The sequence below is a fragment of the Molothrus ater genome, chromosome 1 (genome assembly GCF_012460135.2).
Source record: "Molothrus ater isolate BHLD 08-10-18 breed brown headed cowbird chromosome 1, BPBGC_Mater_1.1, whole genome shotgun sequence".
NCBI lineage: Eukaryota > Metazoa > Chordata > Aves > Passeriformes > Icteridae > Molothrus > Molothrus ater.
Genome location: NC_050478.2, coordinates 5,100,138 through 5,123,580, shown reverse-complemented (window position 1 = coordinate 5,123,580; position 23,443 = coordinate 5,100,138). Strand labels below are relative to the sequence as shown.

At 46.7% G+C, this 23,443-nt stretch overlaps 2 protein-coding genes across 2 annotated transcripts in view; both read right to left on the bottom strand.

Moving 5' to 3' along the window:
- Positions 1–692: 692 nt before the first annotated feature.
- Positions 693–6,620, bottom strand: LOC118702019 (solute carrier family 22 member 13-like). Its single transcript, XM_036407025.1, has 10 exons — positions 6,249–6,620; positions 5,169–5,272; positions 4,677–4,831; positions 4,174–4,342; positions 3,633–3,753; positions 2,968–3,062; positions 2,447–2,661; positions 1,885–1,993; positions 1,548–1,758; positions 693–788 (listed from the first exon to the last, which is right to left on the bottom strand). Exons 1-10 carry the CDS (start codon positions 6,618–6,620, stop codon positions 693–695), a joined length of 1,647 nt encoding a protein of 548 aa, XP_036262918.1.
- Positions 6,621–7,949: 1,329 nt separating this feature from the next.
- OXSR1 (oxidative stress responsive kinase 1) overlaps positions 7,950–23,443 on the bottom strand; it is an 88,139-nt gene continuing 72,645 nt past the window's right edge. Inside the window, exons 10-18 of the mRNA XM_036406894.2 lie at positions 22,008–22,073; positions 21,651–21,773; positions 17,054–17,089; positions 15,257–15,436; positions 13,704–13,780; positions 12,781–12,833; positions 12,391–12,459; positions 11,451–11,515; positions 7,950–10,606 (exon numbers count right to left, since the gene is read on the bottom strand). Of these exons, the coding sequence (XP_036262787.1) occupies positions 10,532–10,606; positions 11,451–11,515; positions 12,391–12,459; positions 12,781–12,833; positions 13,704–13,780; positions 15,257–15,436; positions 17,054–17,089; positions 21,651–21,773; positions 22,008–22,073 (744 nt within the window). The 3' untranslated portion in view covers positions 7,950–10,531. The remainder of the gene's footprint in view (positions 10,607–11,450; positions 11,516–12,390; positions 12,460–12,780; positions 12,834–13,703; positions 13,781–15,256; positions 15,437–17,053; positions 17,090–21,650; positions 21,774–22,007; positions 22,074–23,443) is intronic.

Genomic DNA, 23,443 nt, shown 5'->3' with positions numbered 1-23,443 from the left:
ACACTGCAGCCCAACAGTACCATTTTCCATGCCCAAAGCATCATGACAGGCATCAATTCAAAGCCACCAGCACTGAAGGGAAAATTCTGCTGCCTGTTAGACATCCTTGCTCCCTGCATGCTGTTTCTCCCATCACTATTTTTTTTTCTCAGCTGAGTATCTCAAATTAAAAAAAAAAAAAAAAAAAAAAAAAAGGAGTGTTTTTATGAGAGAACGGGATGATCTTGCCAGACAGTCATGATAAATCACTCCTTGCAAGTGTGAGATTATTTTCAGTGCTGCATCTGCTCCAGCTCTCCTGTTAGTGAGCCCAGTTCTCTCTTGCAAGTTTATTCAATGCTCTAGTGGGTGTCTCACTGGACAAAGTTTACAGTCTCACCTTCCTGGAGACATAACAGGAAAAACGAAGAGGAAGTGTCTCCATTCTAATTCTTGATTTCTTTCCTTTTTCCCCTCAAGTAAAAAGCACCTAATTTTCTCTGGTGAGAGCACTGCTGGACACCAGCAACAGCCTGCAGTGCCTGAGGACAAGCTACAGAGGGAGATACAGGAAGGCAAAAAAGACAAGGAAACCCAAGAATTGGCAGTGATGGCCCAAGCAAAGGTGGTGTCCTGTGGAGGAGAGACCCTGCCTGTCCTCAGTGCCCACACAGCACTGGGCTGCCTTTATCCACAGCCACCTGCAGAGCCAGCTAGAAGTACGTGGTCTTCGTGCTCTCATTGTCTTGGCCAGCACCTTTTCCTTTCACCTGCCCATTCTGAGAGCTGCTGGTGGCATTTTCGCAAACCTGGTGAAAGGGAAAAGGGTGTAAAAGCAAGGAAAGGTGTGCAATGAGCTGATGGCAGCTGTCCCTGAGACAAGCAGCCTTAGCAACTTGGATCCCACTCCTGACTGTTCCTGTGGACACCCTTCTCCCAGCAAGACAACAGAAGTATTGAGGTGCAATTCCAGCTGGTCCCATGGGGAATGAGGGCTGGGAGCTATGAGAGGGTGAAAGCCAGAGGATGGGGCTGCAAGGCACCAGTGCTTCCCTGAGGAGGGCAGAGGGAGGAAAGCTGAGCACTGGCTGTTGTATCCCATGGACAGGAATGAAGGGATGTGTCACCCTGATTTTTTAAGATTTTCTAAGCCTTCCGATGTTTACATTCTTGTAACAAACTTTCTCAAACACCTTACATAAATAACTTATTGTTTTGCATTCTTTTGTGGAGGAGGAGAAATTTGATGGACTATTGGTTTGTCCAGTGTCATTGGAGAGGTGGCACTGTCACCCTCCAATCCTCTGTCACTTTTGGAAAACTATAAATGTTGGAGTCTGAAAATAAACCTCCCTTTTTCTTCACCTTGAGAGCAGCGGTGTGTGCGTCGTGTTGTTTCATGTCCTATAGCAACATGGATGACTTCCACATGCCGGAATGGATGACTTCCACATGCATTCCATTCCCTCCCACGACTGTAACTCCTAAAGAAACTCCCAGCACATCCCAGGGGCTCCCCCAGCGCTGGCTGCCCACATCCCCACCCCAGAGGCAGCACCAGGACCCACCTGAGCTGGAGGGTGGCCGTCCCCTGTGTCATCTGCCAGGTCGGTGCCGCAGGTCTCGGGCAGCAGGATGCAGAGCAGCCCCCCCAGCACGGGGGCACTGCCAAAGATGGCCATGGGGATGGCCTGGTGGTGCTGGCCCAGCAGCCGGACCAGCGGGGCCAGGATCCCGGCCACCCGCGCCGACACGGAGCACAGCCCCACGCCCGTCTGCCTGCAGGACAGAGGGAGCTGTGGGCGGGGGTCAGCACACCCAGGCCACCACGGGGATGAGCCATGGGGACAACTCCTGCCCCACTACCATCACTGCTGGTCACCCCAAAGTGTGGGGAGAGCTCACCTGACGACCGTGGGGAAGAGCTCGGCAGCGTAGACGTAGGAGGTGGAGAAGGAGGCTGAGGCAGCAAACTTGCCAATGGTGGCCAGGACGGTGGTTGCCACGGGCTGGTCTGAGGGGAGGAGGAGAGATGGCTGCTGTGGGATGAGGGAGGGCTCAGCACCACTCATGGGTGGCGACTGGGGATTGCAGGGACAACTGTGTCACCTGCAGGGAGCCATGGCCTCCGACTGTCTGAGCATGGGCCAGGCTGCTCTGGCCTGGCAGCCACTTTCACTGCACTCTGCATCCATCATCTCACCTCCCCAGGGGTTAATTTTCCCAGAGCACAGCTCTGTTGACAAGGGGCCCACTGGGCTCAGCTCTGCCCTCTGCTATTGATATCAACAAGAAAAGTTTTGGTTTGTGCCCTGTGGGTTCAGGCAGGCCTGTGTGGCCAGGGTCAGCTGAGGCCCAGAGGGATCTGAACCACCCTGGCTGGGAGGACAGAACAACAAGGGAAGGGTTGGGGCTCTGTGCCTCCCTCCCAGAGGATGTCCTCTCCGTGTGGGATGAGGTCATTCACCTTCAGGGATGCCAGTGATGATCAGACACACCAGGCCACTCAGCACCAGGAGAACAGCCTGCGTTTTCCTCCTCCCGAACCTCTGCAGGGTGAAGATACAAGCAAAACGGGCTGGGATTTCCACTGCTCCAAAGGCCAGCTGAGTCAGGTAGATGTCCAGGCCAAAATTTGTCACGTTCAGACTCAGCCCGTAGTAGACAAAGCTGTTCACAAACCTGAAAGCCAGGCAGGGTGGCACTGAGCAGGTGTCAGCCATGAGGAAATGCAGCACTGATCTCCAATGACAACATTTTGACCAAGCCACAGCATTTCACAGGAGATGTAAAACCAGAGCAATACCACAGGCCTGGCAAAGCTGGAAATGCTGTAACCTTTCCCACAAAGCATCTTAAACAGCCAGAAGCAGAAACACCCATCAAATAACACTCAAAAGCCATATGACGAATTTCTTAATGACTAATTCAATCCCTTCCTTTCTTTCACCTAGAAGTTTGGGAAGAATGGACCAGGGAATGTCTTACCAGGCACATGACATGATTAGAGTCACCTTCCGCAGGTGCTTCTTCCGAAAGAGATCCAGGAAACTTCCAGACTTGACCTCTTTCTCAGGCTTCAACTTCAAAACACAGAAAGACAAAGAGTCAGAGCAGGAAAAGGAAACCCATGTCCAGCTCCTTTCCCACCTGCAGACCATGGGAAGCCTCAGTGGGGCAGGTCTGTGACCCCAGTGCTCTGGCAGGGAGGGCAGCCCACTGCCCTCAGGGTGCCCAGCACAGGGGATGGTGACTGAGAGGTTGCTCAGGATGAACATTGGCCCAATGGAGGAACTTTGGGGTGGGCAAGGAGGGAACTCCCCTTCAGGCATTTCTGCCTGGAAACCCAGAGACTAAAGAGACTCTGTGCTGATCAGTCACACTCCTGGAATCCTCAGAGGAGAAAAGCCAGGGAAGCATTTCAGCCCTTCCCACAGCCCCAGGGGGACCCCAGAAAGCTCCAGACTGAGCCTCAGCAGAGGCTGGGCCTCTTCGCTGACCTCGTCCCTGTGGAACTCAGCTGGAGCTGGAGTCCCCCACAGCCCATGGCCAGGCCAGCCCCAGTGGGAATGCAGAGATGTTTCTGGCATGAGCTGAGCTCCAGGGGCTGCTGCCAGGCCCAGGGCAGTGTCTGAGGCCAGAACCCCCAGTACCTGCTCCAGGAGCTCTGGTGGGAGGCTGCGCTTGTTGGTGGCTGCCGCCTTCTGCAGCACCTTCTTGGCTTCCTCGATTCTGCCCTTGGTCACCAGCCAGCGAGCTGACTCTGGGAGCACCCTGCCAGGAGAGGAGGCCAGCACATGCTGCTGTGTCCTGCTGAGCTCCCCCACAGCCCCTTTCTCTGGGACCATGTCCAGCAAGCCTTGGAATCACCACAGGACCAGATCCCAGAACCACAGAACCTTCAGCCTTGGAAGAGACCCACAAGGATCATCAAGCCCAGCTCTAAAGTGAATGGCCCATGGGATCAATGGGTCTAAGTACCCTAAATTTAGGCTCCAAAGGCCACATTTGGAGACCTGAAGCAAAGCACAGCAGTGCAGTGCCCAGGGAGATATGCTGAGCTCTGCAGCAGCTCCTCCAGCACCTGCACTCCAACGGGAAAGACCCAGCTTGGTTCTGAGCTGCTGCCTCCTCCTCACTCACACCCTCACACTGCTGTCACATCTGCAGGAGCTCTGTCCACATCCTACTTACCCCATGCAGAAGAAAAAGGCAAATATAGGAACAGATCCTGCAATTTCCAGCAGCCTCCAGTTACGAATCCCGTAACTCAAACCAGCCAAAATCATCTGCCCGATGGCAAAGCAGCAGTGAGAAGTGAGCACTGCATTGGGCCGGGAGGAGACATCGATCCATTCTGTAGCTGAAAGAAAGAAGGAAGGCTCACAGGCATCCAAATTATTTCCCCTGAGGCAAACAGGTGTTTCCCTGGAGAAGAATTGTTCTGGAGGTGAGGATTAGGCTGACCTCCTGTTCTAGAACACTCTCCCCTTGCCCTCCTCTGAGCACTGGCTGGAGAGGGATGCTCCCCAAGGCTCTGACTGAGGCCTGAGAAGTTGCCAAAGTACCAAAGAACAGTGAAGATCAAGACCTGTCCTTGCCACGGCGTTTTTCTAGTCAAACACGGATATTTTGATTTCCTTTAAAACTTATCTAGTACATCTTGAGATGCCTCAGGGCAAGAGCATCCTACTCACCTAAGGCCAGTAATGTCATGGTGATCCCTGACACAGAGGCCCCCACCACACACCTGAAGGCCATGTACACATAGAAATGGGGCACAAAGGCAATTCCCAGGCCAAACAAGCCCTGGAGGAAGACGGAGATCAGAACAACCGGGCGGCGGCCAATCCTGGGGAGAAACAGGGAAGACACAATCGGTGTCTGGAGAGACCCCATGGAGATGGCAAGGAGCCCAGCAGGTTAGACAGTGATTTTTATCACCCTGATAAGGCTCAGAGTAGACTGTGGGGTGACAAGGGAAGCACTGTGCACACATGCTGTGTCTCTCTCCCTTCCCCTCGCTGTGTGGCCATGTCCTCATGAGACTCGAGGACTTTGGTCAGGGTCCCTGCAGTGAGAAGTGGTAACAAAATGCACAGGGTGCACAGTCCAGACAGGCTCACACCACCTGGTCTGTGCTGTGCTGGCTTTGCACAGACCCCGGGCAGGGGCTTGTGGCTCCTCACCTGTCACTGAGAGGCCCAAAGATCATGGATCCCAGGAGCAGCCCTGCCATGTAGATGGCCTGGGCAATGTCATTGAGGTCCTTCCTGTCACACACCAGGTCAAACTGGAGAAAGGAGAAAGAGATGCTTTGGTATCCCCCCTTCCAAGGATGTGAATCCCCACAGTATGCACAGGGCACACAAGGCAGAGGTGGGACAAGCCCTTGGGACACTCAGTGGGGTCCCTCTCCCATGCACTGGGACCTGCAGGAGTCCCCCTCGTCCAGCCCAGCCAACCAGGGGAGCCTCCTGGTCAGCAAATTTGGTTTTAGGTGGGCCTGGGGACAGAAGCAGCAGCTTGCTTCCTGCCAACCACCTGAGCTCCCAGAGGAGAAAAGATGCAATGCTGATTCCTGGGACAAGCAGTTTCTGTTAAAGAGATGTCCTGCAATTGCCAGCACCCAGAGGGCATCAATGGAAGGAGTGACATAGGAAGGATCATAGAACCATAAAATGGTTTGGGTTGGAAGGGACATTAAAGATCATATAATTTGAACTCTCTTGCCATGGGCAGGGCACCTTACACTAGATCAGATAGATCAGAGCCCCATCCAACCTGGCCTTGAACATTTGCAGGGATGGGACAGCCACAGCTTCTCTGGGCAACCTGTGCTAGGGCTTTACCACCCTAACAGTGAAGAATTTCTCCCTAACATTTAATCTAAACCTACTCTCCTTTAGCATCTTTCTCAGCTAACAATTGTGATGTTGGGGGTTAGACTGGATGACTTTTAAAGGACCCTTCTGAGCCAAACCATTCCATGATATTAAATTGGAAAGGTTACGCCCTGGATGCAGAGGGATGGGGAATCCCAGGGGCAGGAGGTCCCTCCAGGAGTGATTCATCTCCCCACTGGCACCTCTGTCACAGCCTGCACCCTCTCCAGGACCACACCTGGGGCCTGCATGGTGAAGCCAAGGTCCCCAGCCCACACCTGCTGTAAATCCCAACTGCACCATGGCCAGGCACCAGCTCTGGAGGAGCTGTGGCCATTTGGGTGCCCCATCCCTCCCTTCCACAGCCCAGCAGCAGGTACAGACCTCGGTCAGCAGGGACGGTGGCTGCTCTGAGGGGTACACCCAGCCACTGCTGCACTTCTCAGTGTGGTTCAGTCCATAGGCCAGGATGGAATCCAGGTCCCAGTCCACCGGGGAGAACATGGAGCACTGCTCAAAGTGCCCGTCGGGGCCCCGGGGCAGGGTGAGGTTCAGCTGCTCTTCCTGCGTCAGGTTGGGGCCGACGGCGAGGATCCAGCTGGTGTCACAGTGGTGAGGCACAGAGGGGACCATGAAAAGCTGGCAAAACTGGTGGAAAGCCACACTGAGGCAGGGGATCACAGAGAGCAGCACCAGGCATTTCTGGAATCGCCCAAAATCACCAACTGCTTTCAAAATTTCCCCAACACCTGACATTGGTGGCTGTGTCTGGGACAGGACAGTGCTGGGACAGACTTCCCAGAGGGCTGGAATTAATGTTTAAACCTCAGATAAGCTCTGCAGTTATAGGCAGCCACTGGAAGCGCACCATGTAATATATTAATCATCCCTGTACCACCCACAAACATCCAGTGCTGGCTGGAGCAGAAGGACCCCCTGCTTCAGGGAACCTGGGCCAGCTCCTCTGCCAGGGCCAGGTGGCATGGACAGGGAACAGACTCTTCTCCACAGTGACTATAACAGCTGCAATTGCATTTGAACCACTCAGGAAAGCCAGGTTCAGAGGGGGCAACATGAGACCAGAGTGATGCAGAGCTGGGAACAGCGCGGAGTAAAGGCAATTATGTTAATGGATGGGTAGAACCAGAGATGAGGAAGGACAGCCAGTTCATTGTGAGTCCAGGGGATGGAGCTGCCATTCCCTTCATCTTTTGCAGCTTCCCTGTGCAACACAAGCCAGGCACAGGATGTCCCCCCTTTCCACCAGTTCTGGGCCACCCTGCAGCTGCTGGGAGCTAAATGCAGAAAGGACTTGGGGAAAGGGTAAAGGGATGGAGAAATTTGACACAGGGCAATGGTGCTTGAGTCCAAAATGCCTAAAATGATCATCGAGAACACAAATCCAGCACTGCTCAGCCCATCCCTCATGTAGGTAAAGCATTTGCCTGGGGTCCCTTTGAGATGTCCATGAGGTGCCCAAAAGCCACCTGGATACTCCTGCTGCCCACAGATCCATGAGAAGGGCATTGTGAAGCATGCTGGAAAAACACCATGGATGCCCCACTGGGGCTGACCAGGGCACCCACTAAGAACAATTATTGTGGAGGATGGAGTGCAGTTCATGCTCTCACCACTTGTCAAGGTACAAATCCTCCCACTTTCACACTGGTCTGTGTCATCCTGAGGCATTCCTGGACATGGGAAGCTCATTCCCAGTTGCACAGGGCATGCAGAGCTTGGAGCAAACCTCTTGGATACAGACAAGCTCTCAGGGCACCATGCTGAGTGCCCTCCTGGCTCCATTTCTGCACACAGCTCCTACAGAGATGCGTTCATGGAATGGTTTGGGTAGGAAGGCACCTTAAAATTAATCCAGTTCCATTCCTGCCACGGGCAGGGACACCTCCCACCAGACCGCATTACTCAGAGCCCCATCCAGCCTGGACTTGATCTCCCTTTCCCTACAGAGTTTTCCTGGGGGCTGTCAAACCTCCCATCACGCCAAACAAATGCCCCAGGGGCTGCAGACATCACTCAGACAAACCAACCAACCCAGTGACAAGCAAACCACACATCACACACCTGGCAATGGACAATTTGTTCTTTATTGATTAAAAATTAGACACATGCAGTAAAATACAAAGTCCAAAAAAGGAAAAAAAGCCTGACTATTTTACATCTTTCATTATAATCTACAATACACCAAAGTTGTGAAGAGGATCCGTTTTCATTAACAGAGCATTGTCCTTAAAAGTAGGAACTAACTTAAAATTACCACCTGCTTCCAGGTTCAGATCAGAAATTTGCACAAAAACCAAATTCTTAATGACACTGGAAAACAATTATGAACAGCATTGGCACTTACTGGAACAACATCAGAAAAGACAGTTGTCTAGCACTGTAATAGCCCAAGTAAATATTCTGGATCCCTACCCAAAAGATCTGGAGATCCATAGAGCAAAACCCATCAGCTTCTTCCTCGTTTATTTTCTCCATTAAAGAACTACGGAACCTTGGGTTAGCGTGAGCTCAAGCTCTCTAAGTCCTGGCTTTGGGAAAATGGGGAATAACAATAAATAGATGCTGCATTGTTCCATTTGAGCAGTTTGAGTCCTAACCTTCCTCAGCACCAGTACACAAATGAATGAGGAGGTCCCCAGGGCATGCAGGCAGAGGGAAAATAATACTGTACCACAACTACCTTGTCTGTGTATCCTAAAGGCTCCCAACACATCCACACTGAGCACAGGGTGATGGGAAAATCAAGGTGCCAGCCTGCTCTTCCCAAGCCAACAAGCTCAATGGGGGACACTGTAGGGAGTGCTTTGTGTCAGGCAACAGGGAATGGTGCCAACACACACCTGCCAACCCAGCCACCACCAACTCCCTGCTATCGGGCACTTGCTTCCTGGGCTCAGCACCCCAGGATGATCTCACTCCCAAATTCTCATCTTCCTCCCCCTCCCCTTCACACTCACCAGCCATGGGGCTGCAAACAGCCCATGGGGACACACCCAATATCCACCCAGAGGCTACAAGCAACAGGGGCGGTAAAAAAAGAACATGCACAATTCAGGAAGCTTCCACAGCTGCTCATAGAGAACAAGATATAAATACAGATTGTTCATCTGAAGACTTGGAAATTAAAAAAAAAGAAAAAAAAAAAGAAAAAAAAAGAAACAGAACAAAAGTCCTAATTGAACCTAGTCATTCCGCTCTGTTTCTGCATTGTTTGTGTCTGATGGAAACAAAGCTCGTTTCCATCTGCATGTTAAATTACAGACTTACAACTTCTGTGTAGAAAACACTCCAGAGCCAAGAGCAGTTACAAAGGCCAACTGTGAAACAGTAGGAAAAAAAAAAGTCAACACCATTTATTATTCACATATTGCATTACAAGTGTCTCTTATCAAACTCAGAGCATAATTTATATTATTCATGTAGAAACTCAACTTCAACACCACATGGAAGAAAGCTAAATACGTGTGTGACAGGGGTGCAGTGACATCCTGATCAAACGTGGAGGCTTGGGCTGAGGTGCAGCCCGACGACCCAAGGGATTGAGAGCAGGAGGGACAAACCCAGCGCCCGCTTTTGCCCAGTACAGCCACTCTACTGGTGATTCTTTATTGCTGTAAAACACGACAGGGATGGTTCCACGGGTACCAGCTTGCAAAGGACTGGGGAACACAGCTGGCAGGCCAGCCAGGCATGACCAAACTGGGTTTCAGGGACACTTGGAAGTGCATCTGTTTCAAAGGCAGAGTGACATAGATCTCCTCTCCCTGTGACCATGGATATTGTGTTCATCATCTGAAAGACCAGTTTCCAGGCAGCAATGCCTCCCTGGTCTGCTTCAAGAACAGACTACGCCTAAGATGCAGAATGAAAGCAGCAGGAAGGACTGCTGAATGTAAATTAAAAGGTTCAGCCCTCATGCCATGGCTGGCACTCATGTGGAGAGAACCAAAATGATAAAGAAAAAAAATTAAGGCAGTTTACATAGGGAAGCTGACTTCTAACACCTCAAAGTCAAGGAACTTCTCCAAAACACAAACAAAAGGGAGAGAAGCTCTCCCTCCTGTGGGTTAAGACTCTGCTTGCTTTCTCAGGTGCAAGCATTCAAACCAGCAGTTTTAAAACACACAGCCAAAGAGAAGCAGATTTCTCAGCACTCCAGGTGACCCAAACAACACGTACATTGGTGTTTCAGATAGAAGGAGAAGCAGGTAAAGAACCAAAATAAAGAAAAAAATCCGTTCAGTATTAAAACTTGTGCAAAAACAGCAAGTGAAAAAAAATGAAACCACATGTAAGCAAACACTTAGGCAAGATCATCAGAGCAGTGGAACCCCCTGCTTCGTACTCAGTAGTATTTTTCTTTAAAGTAAGGCAATAATAAAATGAACATGCAGGCAATGACGTGTTGGGTCTGCATGTTTGAGATGACAGATACAAAAACATGAGAGTTGTTTACAAAAGGTGTAAACGTCATCGGTAATTTCAGGAAGGTTTGTGATCCTATTAAGGAAAATGTTAAAGCTTCTAGGAAGGGGGCTGTAGTTCAATTCTTTGGCAGTAGTGGTTTTTTTTTTTTAGGCTAACAGAAGCATTACGAATATGCACATGTGGGTTCTCTGTTGGGAAACATCTCCTGGGACCAATGTTTAGCTGATGCTGAGCTGTGCAAATCCTATAAGTTTGCCATCATCCGGAATTTCGGAGCCATCGACACCAGATGCCTGCAACAGGGAAGAGAGATCCAAATAGCAACACACATGCTCTACCTTCCAGCAGAAACCACAAGCAGGTGTATCAGACAGGCTGGGGGCAGGAAGCAGCCACAGGACAGCTTTGCACTGTATCCAGCAGCTTGCACTACCTAAAGTTAAAATTGAGTGCTTTTGTATTTTTGCCTTTTTTTTTTTTTTTTAAAGTATGAAGGGCTGGGAATGAAGTTTTGCCAATGTCTGCTCCAACTAGACATTATATGTGCAATAACTGGGGTAAAACAAGTGAAAACTCCTTACAGGAAGAGTAAATAAGAGCACTTAATGCTTCACTCCCCATAACCTGGTTAAGCCTTCGCTTTGCCACTGTAACTCCCCCTGGATTTCACCACCTCTGAAAGAGTCACCTGCTCTACTCCCAGTTTTGGCTCTTTTCTTTGGCTCACCACACTTATTTTCCTTTTTTCTTCTTTATTTCCCCATTTCCCCCTCAGGAACAATGTATCTGGACCCTCCCTCATTCTCTTCCTCCAAAAAAGGAGTCTGTGGCAATTCTTGGCCCATCCACCTGCCTTGAAATATTTCTGCAGGTGCACATTCCAAGCCCCAAAAATACCCCTCTGCAACATTTACATATATTAATTAGCAGATCATCTCATGCTTATTTATCCCAGGTGCTGCTCAGACGATACAAGCAGGGAGCCTGCAGTGCCTACAGTTACACAACCAGTGAGAAGCTTTGGGAAAGAATGGAGGATTTAGAGTGCATACATCAGATGCCTGCAGTAAACATCTACATGCAATGCCTTCTCCTTGCAAGGGACAACTGGATCAATTAGGGAACAGGAATAAATACCAGTCTGAAAGTGATGGATCTGTTTGCCTGGGGCTCTTCCACAATTTTCTGCAAATTAGCTGCAACTGAAATCACACAGACACAAAGAAAATGGGCAAATATTAGGACAGGCTGGAGAAAAACATCCTAAACTCATTAGTCCTCTTTCTATTACTTGAGAAGCTTTGAATTTTTACACTGATAACGAAAGGTTTAGGTCTCAATTAGACTCAGTCTACTTAAACCTAAAGCTTTGAACTGTGAAAATGCTGTTATTGTTACCACATTACTCCTTCAGAGGTAGTTATTTTTCCCAGGATGTGATGAGATCAATAGTAATAAATGGCCAACTGCATCTGGAAATCCAGGTAATTTTGCACTAGCAGCTGTTCCTGTGTACAAGGAGCAGCTTTGCTTGCTGCAGTTGGAATACACAGGCAGTGCTGACAGTTTAAAAGTCCCACCTGCTGCACAGGAGGATACATTTATTTAGCAAACTGCTGTTTGAGGCAGCTGTACCCCCATACAACTCGTGCTGCTGCCCCAGGGCACGTGCAACTCACACTTCCTTCCCCAGCCCTAATTAAACCTAAAAAGCCTGGCTAATTCCAGTCCCAGAGCTCTCTTGCACAGGACCTGTGAGCAGGACAGGCTTGTGCAGCAGTTTGATGATGCATCTCTGTCAGATGATAGTGATTTGGCTAATGCATCAATTAGACTTCATTCTGCATTACAAGGAACATTTGCTTCACAATGTTACCAAGTAAATCATCTTCTTGTGAACTGGGGGTTGCCTACATGTTGGCACAGAACTGTCACCAGAGTTGACAGCAGTTGTGCAGGGCCACTGGGGTAGAGACAAGGCCAGTGGAAATTTCCCTATCACCCACTAATCAAGTCATTTTTAACATGCAAAAAATGACTGAAATGGTTAGAGCAGAAAAAAATAATTTGTAATTACCTATTACCAGATCTCTGCCATCAACAAGACCTGCTGAAATGAGCTCCTGAGACACACCATCTGCAGTATCTGTTGGGGAAAAACCCAAGAGCCATCATTACAGAGCAGAAATTGTCCAGCTGGTGAAGGCACCACACAGAAACCTAAAGGAGCTTGTACAATCCAAACAGCAGAAGTGCCCTTTTCAAAAGACAGATATCAGAGTGCACACCAGGTGCTGTGAATTCACTGAAGGGCTGCACTTGAGCCAAATCCATGAGTTTTACAGCAGTGCTTCAAGCCCAACCACAGCAAGCCTTTAGGAAGGCACTGTGGACAGACACTCACACAACAGCACAACACCAAACACAAAACTTCCCCTTCACACACTGGAATTTCCCACCAGCTCACCTTTCCCTGGGGTGAATTCAAACCGAATATCATGGAGCTCTTTATTTGAATTCCTGTGGAAAGAAGAGGATTTTATATAAAAGAGACCATTTCATGGCATGATAAGTGGCCAAAAGAGAGTGCTGTCATTGAATAATCAGCCTGTGAATTCATTGCATTCTACCCCCTCAAGGGCAGAAACTCAGCACTCTGCTGTGCGTGTGGAAGCAGCTCTGGGGCCTCCCAGCCTGACAGAGCATGGGGCAGCCCAGGATAGGTGAGTGCCACCTCTCTGCTACAAGACCATACTGTTCCACTGTCTCAACAACTCAGATCCCTCAGCAGAGATATCCTTGGAGCACATTTCAGAGGAGGGAAGTGCTCACAGGTTGCAGATGCACACACATTACGGAAGTGATGCTCAGAATCCCCACTCCAATGCCTACCAACAACCAGGATGCCTCCAGAGATGGGAGGGAGGTTCTTTTAATGAGAAACAGCAGTGTGTGTAATGAGCATAGAAAGATTCTTTTTTCTGCCTGTTTCCAGTGACACAGACCAGAATCCACTCCCTGAGCTGGGTAAAAGCTCTTCACTCTCAGAACTGGCTGAAGTCTGAAGTTGTGCATGAAGATTAACCTGGACCAGCACAAGGCCAGAACTCCTGGATCCCTGAATCCTTTTAGGGAACCCAGCTAGTTCCTCTTTCCCACTCCATTAGAGTTTAGCAATGCTTACACAAATATCAAAACCTCTTTCAATACAGGTTTTGCCAAACCAAAGTGGATGTGATAAATTGCTTTTCCAGGTCTCAGTTTCAGAAGAGCAGATGAAATCCAAGCTGACACACACTTAACCACCACCCTATTAATTAAAGGCACAGAAGAGTGCCAGTGGGGCTCTCTACAAAGGCTGATGTTAACAGAACAGTTTTGTGTCCTTACCTTAACCTTAATACAAGGTTGATGGGGACTCTCACATCTTCCTGTACCGGAGCTGCAGCAGGGGCTGTAGGTGGGGCCTGCAATAGGATTACATCATTTTAAGGCAGGTTAACAATATCTTGCTCTGGTTTTAAAACTAGAGATAACCTTGATCAATGTAGAGTTGATACAACTAAGAGTTTGACTCATCATTGGAATCATGGCACTGCAATGAGAAAGATAACAGATCAATGAACCAGGAAAACTCCACACTTAAACAGGAGGCTCTCTGCAATTGCCTTGGAAAGAGTAAAAGCTGCACAACTTTGAGAAATGCCAATATGGCAGGAGACTTCAGAAGTGCTAAATATAAAAACATTACTTGCTTTACATTAAAACTTAAGGTTTTTGGATATTCATGACAGCTTCAAGACCTCCTGTGTTTTAATCCCTGCCCCAAACATCTGATTTAAAAACCTGATACAACTGTATCAGGAAAAAATTGAATTGGCAGATTAGCATGTACTGTCAGTTACCTTTTTTTCCTCCATAAAATCAAAGGCTTTAAGAGTGTCTAGCAGCAATTTTATAGCTGCTAATTCAATTCTAAATTACTTCTGTAACTATTGCAACATGTAATCAAATCATTTCATATTGGTTAGCAGCAGATATCCAGTAGGGAGGATCCAGGAGTTGCCTTGCACTTGTTACAGCACTTGTGATATTTCCAGTACAGAGCTAAGTGTTATTCAATCTCCACCACAAAAACCCAAATAAAATGGAGAGAGAGGGGTCAGTCACCTGCACTGCCCATGCTGAGGCAAGGGTTTTACACCTGCAGGAACAAGACAGACACAACACCAGGCTGATAATTTAAGCATAGAAGTCTTGACCAAGTTTTTTTCATCTAGACCACTTGTTTTTTCACAAGAGAAAAGGAAAATAACACTTTGTTTAAAACAGGCTTTTTATCCAAGGTGCTTTTGGCCCAGAAATGCAGCTCAGGGCTTCTGATCACAACCTGGTTTCTGTTCAAGCTGAAAACCACCAGGTCAGTGAAAACAAACAAGGGTTCATGGAGAAGCCCAGAGCTCTGCAAAACAGTAACCAGTGAGGAACAAGAACCAGAGGAGAGCCACAAAGAAGAACACACTGACACAGAGCTGTGAGGAAGAACCTATGTAGAGCTATAAAAAAGAGCACATGGACACTAAGAGCTATAGAGAAGAACACACTGACACAAGTTCATGAAGTTCAGCTTAGGACAAGCTACCAATAAATAAGATATTGGGCACTAGTGTCAGATATTCTATTAGTGCATGTCCCAAGTGCCACTGACACCAACACTGCTCCAGCCTTCACTGCTGCTGATGTTTCAACTGCTGCATAAAATTCAAGGATTAAATACTGGCCTTTTTAAAAGAGATGTGAAAGGGCTTGATTTAAGTATCAAAGCCATTTTAATGTTGCCAATAATATGTCAAACTTCCACTGTTTCAGATTGTTCTGGCAAATCTGGAATTGAACAGCCAAGGGCAAACCTGAAAGCTGGCAGGAGGGGTGTCTGCTCTTACCTGGGCTGCTGCTGGGGCTGCTGCTGCTGCTGGGGCTGGGGCTGCTGGAGGAGCCTGGCTGGGTGGAGGTACAGCAGTTGGAGGTTGTGCAGGTGCTTGTCCTGCAGCCTGAGGTAGTTCAGTAGGTGCCTGTGCTGGAGCATTGAGTGAAGGACCTGGAGGCTCAGCTGATGGAAACAGCTGCAAGTAAAAAGGAGTTTTAGTGAGAAAAGGAACTCAAGAGTTCTGATTCAAGCACCAGCTTTCCCAGAAGTGCTTGTCTGCCACATAAATCACTTGGAGAAGTTCAGTGCTAAGGGTATTTCCAGGCTTCCAGGACATTAATGCTGATCCCAAGTTGGTGTTCAGGGGTTTAATACATCCTTATGTCCAGAGACCCCATTCTGTCCTGACATTTGCAAGTTCTACTCACCAGTAAACCAAGATACCAGCATGGCTGCAGATCTTGGACAAAAATTACACCCTGTGGCAAGGCTGCATGTACACAGATATATCCAGCTGGGATGAGAGCACCCTATCCTTCAGTCTCCCTCTTTCCTGGAATCTGAGTCCTACTGGTATTTTCAAGTAGCCATGCCCTCAGAGCAGAGGAGCCCTGCTTTGACTTGTAGTCCCTTTCAGAGAACAAGCCCAGCAAAGCAGTGAGATAACTACTGACAACTGAGCCTTTCACCAAGCAAATGTCAGAGTAATCTGAGTGTCAATGGAAAGTGAATTTAGAGCTCTTCAAATCACACTAGAGAAGATTTAGGACTTAAAGTCTCTTGCAAAAAACAAACCCAACCAAGCAAACAAAAACAAATCCATATGAAATTAATTGGAGGGTGGGGAAAATGAGCTAAATGGAAATTTAATCTCTTTTTTACCTCTTGTTATTCAGTACAGAGAAACCAATTTTGCCACAGGAGCCAAAGAACTGTCAGCTTGATGGCACTTCAATGTGCCCTCCAGCTTACTCTGGCAGGTTGTAGGAAATATAAATCACCTTCAATGCTGGAAACCTGGACAAGAGACTTCCAATGGGAAAATTCATCCCAAAGGGATTCTGGTCTTCAGCTTTTCTTTTTTAAATTTAGAATTTATGTCAAATTACAGTGCCAGAACTGTAGTCTTCTCATAATCTCCCTTTATAAACACTTCTTGGAAACAAATAAAGGAAGAACAGGACAGCTCAACCCAAGACTAATTTCTAAGAGACAGCTCTGTTATCTTTCAACACAGGTAGGGAAAAGACAGACACTGCACAGTCTCTGGCAGATAAGCTGTCCCCATCACTGAAAGATGAGACATAGCAATATTCCTAATGTAAGAAACAGTTCAGAACTGAAGAAAGATGATAAATTGCAACTGAAGCTGTGTTTGCTATCAAATACTACTACAGAATTCTTTCACAGTTCTGAGCACAGGTTCCAAACCACAGAATTAGACAATACAAACCAGACATCCTAAAGTTGTGTTCTGTTGGGTTTATGCAGTTTGGAGGGTTTTTTTTAAGGAGGAAATGAGAAGATACTTGTTTTGCTCAGATTATTACTGTGACCAATTAATTACCTTGAAACAAACAGACTTTTGCCACAGCAAGCTGAAAGACACACAACAAACTTACCTCAAGAAGAGCTCTTGGCACTACACAGCCAAGGATTCCTTTTATAGGGAGCTCTTCAAAGAGAGCTCAGCTAGATACTGGCTTCTACTTCACACAATATTGCTTTCAAAGGTTAATAAAGCATGTTCCTTGAAACAACAGCAATAATTAGGAGTCATCTTTTCAAGATGCCATTTGCAATTATAACTTACCTCGGAGTTCTGTACAGGTTCTTTCACTCTGGGAGACTAAAAAACAGAGAAAAAGATGTCATTGCCTAGACCACAGTGAAGCTTACTGACTAGGAGGACTTGTCAGAACTATACTGAACATAAGAAACCTACCTAATTGTTTGAAGTTACAAATGTGTATTAAGATGCATGATAAAAGGCTCACCAGACAATTTGTTGTCACATAGTACCACTGAGAAACACAGCCACATTTCAGACTCTGCAGCCATTATTTCCACAGTGGCACACAGTACCCTAAGTTGCTATCACTGTTACTCATTAGCAAAATCCAGGACTCTTGAAGATCACTCAGATTGGATCAAATTACTTAAGCATCGAGATGGGAAAATCTATTTTAAGCTACTCAAGTCTGGCAGAAAAAGATAAACACAGATCTGCCTGGAAGAATTCTGCTAGGAAACAAGTTCCCTTCACTTACTTAGGGAGATAGTTTCCAAACCAACTTGCTTAAAACATACAGAACCTTTACAGGGTGGGAGGGAGGAATCAGCCTTGCTTGTGCTGCTTTTTAGAAGGAAATCCCTGGCCTGCTCCCCCTGCCTTGGACCCTGCATCTGCTGTGGTCTTTGTGAGAGAAAGCAGAGAACTGACAGGTGGGTGCACACTCAGCAGTGAAATGAAGAGACCAGGGAACAACGGGGAAAGTGCAGGCAAAGCAACGTGACCAGCTCTTGCTTATCAGTAAAACAAAGATAGCACTGCACCAGCTGTTTCACATGAGCAGGGGAGATTGCCAAGTATTCCTGGAAAGCCCTGCAATTAGGAGAGCCTGCAACTTTGACTTCCAACAAGTCCACTTAGTGGAGATGGGTGGGATGGTTTGGTCCATGCTGGGAATGAAAAAACCCTGTTCCTTCTCTACATAATGGTCCAACAGGTTGCTGTTTGGATAATACAAGCAGGACAGCAGAACATTAAGGCTCATCAGGTCCCTACTCTGATAGAATTTCTCCACTAAGAGAGGCCACTACCCTAATGAGTGCAGATCAGAGCAATTGTAACATATGACTCAAAGGCTTCTTGTGAGAAAAAGTTAAGAAATCTACTCTCAGAACAGCAAGTTTCAAAAATGCCTCTGGACAGGGGGAGAAGGAACAGTTCCCTCAGCATGACTGTGTGTAGGCAGTGTCAGGGAAAAAGTCGCACAGTCAGAAAGGTAAAGCCTGAAATCCATCTCAGTGTGCTCAGCCTTCACTTGACAGTTACCAGGTGGGATGAAAAACATGGCACTGCTCCCAGAGAAACAGCCCTGCTCCACATTGCTGCAGTGCTTTTCCAGGAACAAAGCTCATATCCAAGAGTACCTGGATACCTCAAGGAATTACATAAAAGAAAAGATCAGTGTGCTAAGCACTGTCCAGATGAGTATGGAACACTGGCCCTGCCCCTCAGCTGACAACTGATCCAGATGAATGACCAACAGAAGTGGTGAGAGCCAGCTGAGTATGAGCCAGCAAGTGCCCAGGTGGCCAAGAAGGCCAATGGCACCTGGCCTGGATCAGGAAGAGTCTGGCCAGCAGGAGCAGGGCAGGGACTGTCCCTTGTACTCAGCACTGCTGAGGCACCCTGAGTGCTGTGTTCAGCTTTGGGCCCCTCACTACCAGAAGGACATAGAAGGGCTGGAACAAGTCCAGAGAAGGGCAACAGAGCTGGGAATGGCCCTGGAGCCCCAGGAGCAGCTGAGAGAGGTGAGGGGGGGGGCCTCAGCCTCGAGGAAAGGAAGCTCAGGGGGGCCCTTCTCACTCTCCACAATTCCCTGACAGGAGGATGCAGCCAGGTGGGGATCAGGCTTTTTCTCAGGTAACAAGTAAAAGAAGAAATGGCTTCAAGTTGCAGCAGGGAAGGTTTGGATTGGATATTAGGAAAGATTTCTTCCCTGGGCACCCTTTCAGTAAAGTGGTAGAATGACCACCTCTGGAGGTGCTCAGAAAATATGAAGAGTTGGCCCTTGGAAACAGGGTCAGTGGTGAGCACAGTGGCTCTGGGCTGCCAGTGGGACTCAACAATCCTGGAGGTCTTTTCCAACCTTAACAATTTTATTATTTTATTAAACACATGGATGGAAAGAAAACAGGACAAACATTAAAAAACATTTACCTAAGGCACAAATAGGATGACTTTGGGGACTAGTTCTAACTATTTTTTGCTTGTGTAATCAAAGATGATGTGAGTAAGCAGTGAAATGTGACCACACAACTCACCACTGCACAGATTTATCGGGTAACAGAAAGTGCACAATTTAAAAGCCCACAGAGCACAACTGCTTTAATTTGAATTCAAGATTTTAAATGCAGAGAGGAAGTTCAGAAGGTCTTTGTATCCAAAAAGTAATGTTGACCCAGCAAGTCACCATATTCAGTGAATTGAGGAGATATGTTTGGCTTTGGGTATAATAAATATTTGCCTGCTTTCAGATGCAGTCCTAGGAAGAGACTTGTAAAATATATGTTTGCACATATTAAATTCACCCTATTTTTTCTGTGAAGTGGAAACAAGTAAAAAATATCAACACTTTCCGTTTATGTAGATGATTTTATGCAGATTAATACTTCAGTATTTTGGCACATTAAGTCAATCTGCAGGGCCTCCTTTTACTGCAGTAAAATGCAGGTACAGACAGAATCACAGAATCACAAATTGTTTTGGGTTGGAAAGGACCTTCAAAAATCCTCTACTCCACCCCCACTGCAAGGGGCAGGAAGAAAAGGTGCCACCTAGTTAACACAAGTTATTTTACCCAACAACTTGGTTAAAATTGCAGAGGGATTCACAGACAGGTAGAATTTATACCAAGAGTTTGAAATATGACCAAAAACACAAGATAAACACTAATCATCAATAACACCACTGTATTCATGGCAAAAAAATGGCAGTTTGGATACAAGTCTTAGGATTGCTTGAAAAGGAATCAAATTCAAGTACCCAGGCAGACATGTAGAGAGGCCTGAGGTTCCACAGTGCCCTTCCTGACATCCTGGAACAGGCAGGTGTCCCAGAGTGCTGTGTTACACATGGGGTGCCTCCAAAATGATAATTCACATCTACAGGGAGCTGACTGAATCAAGACCTACTACTCCAAAATCCTTCCTAAAGGTTTGCTGAATGGGAGACCTACAAGTAAGGGCCAAGCACAGCCCAAATGAGAGTGGATCAGGACAGGCAGCAGTACAAGGAAAATATATCAAAGCATCAAGAAAACTCCTCTTGAAAAGGAGCTTGTAAACATGTGTGTCAATCTGCTTTTTCCTGCCTAGGAAGAATGAAACACAAGTAAGTACTGTTCAAAACAAAGTAAACAGTGTTAAGTCATGGCAGCCTGAGCTTTGAGACAAGATACAACAAGTTCTAAATAATCTCTGGAAAAGAATTAGACTCTTTTACAATGTTGCCTCCTAAAATTTGATGGTATTCTAGCCTACAAAAGGAATTTAGAAGCATTCAGCTTATATCTAATAGCTTATTCATCAAAGAATTTCAGTAGTAGCTACCTGGTACCAAGAGATTTTCTTGATCATGTACAATACAAGGCTGGACACAATAAGCTCTTTAAGAAGTCACAAGAGTTGCTGTCACAAATAATGCATTTACTGTATCAAATGGCTTTTAAAAACTCCAAGCATTTCAGAAGATGCTGAAAAGATGCAAAATCTTGCATTTAATATTCAAGTGTCTATTCAGAACAGCAACAGATGCCAGACTAATGAAAGAGAAATGAGAAGTTGTAAAGGGATAAATGCTTCAAACCAATACTGCTTTTACCCCTTTCACACTGAAAAGCTTCCTCTAAAACTCCTCCACTGTCTCACTAATTCAATTACAGGATGATTAAAACACAGTCCACTTCCAGCCACCTGCTGTAGTGAAAAGAGACCAGGCAAACCATTATAGTCAAAACCCACACAGGTGGCTGCTGGGGGAAGACAAGCTGAAAATTCATTGTAATCTTTCAGCTGATCATCATGCATTATTCCTCTGAGTTGTTGGTGAATATTTACATGTGTTGGGAGAGGGGAAAGTGGTGTTTTCTTGAGGATTTTCAAGCACAAGACTAATCCCTCCTGTGAGTTCAGGGATGCTGTGAGGTTTTCTACCAGGATTAATGGATTCCAGTGTAACTGAGGTGGCAGAACCAGGCCCTGCATGTTTCAGGAATCAGCCATAAGAACAGCCCCTATTGATTTCAGCTCCATCCTGGAGAGGGCAGTAGGATAAAACCTCTCCTGACACTTCCAGAAGAAAGCATCTCAAGCAGTTTCCCTTAAAGTGAACATCCTAGCTGCAGTGTATTAGTATGCTGAGCTGGGAGCAGGCTGTCTGAATTAACATTTCCAATTATACTGAACATTCCTGAATGAGACCAGCTGTGCCCCACCACAATGACAGAAAAGATCAATACAATTTCTTCAACCTTCAGTCTGCTTTCTTTGCTTCAGTTCCCAACTCGAGGGAAGGGATTACAGCTTGCTGTGTATCATGCTTAAGGTATGTGCTCCTCAAATATATTTAGTCCTACCACAATTGGACAACAAAACAGACACAGTGGAGTTTGAGGACCCACCCTGAGCTGTGAAATTGCTGCTCTGCCTTCCTCACTTTCCTCATCAAGCTCATCATCACTCCATTCCCAGCCACCATCTTCAGTCTTATGAAGACGCCCACTGGAGCCTGGGACTCTCCGGACCTGCCCAGCACAAGAACACAGAATTTACATCTCAAGCAGTTTCTACAGTTGATTTTAGAAGAAATAGCACAGAACATCTTCAGGTTCCATCACCTGCCATGGTGTATGATTATTTTATTGAAACTAATAGCTCTAGCTAGAAAAAGCTGTACTGTGTAGTTATTATCAAAATGTGAATACAAGCACAAAAAATTGTACAACTGTAACAGCAAGAGCCCAGGAGGTTTTCAGTACCTTTTTGGATCGTTCAGTGATTGTTGGTGCTCTCTGCAACATCTTCTCTTGTAAAAACTCTTTATTCTGCAAAGAAAAAAATACCAAACATTTGCATTGCTGAAAATGTCCTTTGATGCCTTCACTGTCTCTGATAAAGTAACTGTTAAGTTGTTTCTAGCAGGAAGTGGTTTACGTGTTTCATCCTACTCCCCCAAGGATATTAACCACTCCCCTACTTTGGGCTGCAGTATGTGATGTTTCATCTCAAATACCTTTTCAGTTAACAGTGGCACTCTCCTTATGCAAAGTGACATGGAATTAACAACCGAGGAGCTGGATATTATTCTGATTTATTTGGAAATATACATATTATACTGCAGTATCTGGTACCCTGCTGAGGCACTTGGCATTCTTCCACTTGCAGCTACTACACCACCTGGATTCAACCTCTTTGCTTTATCTGACTCCTAAATTTATGCCTGTCCAACTGTCAAAGGCAAACCTCAGACAGGTTGGGATGTAGGAATCCCTCTGTGCTGGAGCAAACAGAAACTGGGACAGCAAGATTTAACTTGGCTGAAAAAATGTACAGCATTTATGTTTAGAGAGGAAGTAAATGCAGTGATCACAACAGACTGAATACTGGGGAACTGCTGTGATGTTTATTGCATTACATTTCCTCTTCAGCAAGCTGCTCCAGAGTGGCCAATGTGGGCTCCTGAGAATACAATTTTCTCACTGCTGAAGTGTGGGGCCAAACTTGTGGCAGCAGGGGAAGCAGGGCAGTGCAGGCCAGCATTCTGGCATTTGGCTGGGTATTCCACACCACACCGGTGCAGTTGGAAAGCTCTGCTGTCCCTGCCCACACAGAGCTCCCAGAACTCCCCCAGGCAGGATGAGAGTCTCAAGACACACTGTCATTCCTGATAAGTGGCTCCCAGCATTATCAAACCACACTTTTACATAACCTAGATGGTATTTAAATATATGACTCAATATAGATGTATAGAAGCTGCACTCTTCAGCCCTCAAGCTCCAGCTGTCAGTTTGGCAGTGGCTGATGTGTGACAGTAATTTAACCCCAAGTGTGAACTGGCACAGGTTTGCACTCCAGATGCTGGCTGGTTAAGCAGTGCCTCATTTACAATAATGTTAATTTTCTATCACCACCCATGCTAATATGTCTCCAGCAGCTTAATGAAAGCAAGAAGGAGATTTAACACACAATGAAGTGTAACATGAACCAGAACTTGCAGAACCAAATGGAGAAAGGTCAGCAATGTGTAAACCATCTTGTCACTTTGGACACCAAGTGTGCATCCAGCATACAGATGCAGACTAATCAGCTGCCTAAAATCCCACTACAGACAGTGAAACCCCAGTTAATACTGTCAAGAGCCCAGACATCAATTAAACCTGCCCTAAAGCAAACTTCTGCATTTCATCAACTGGAT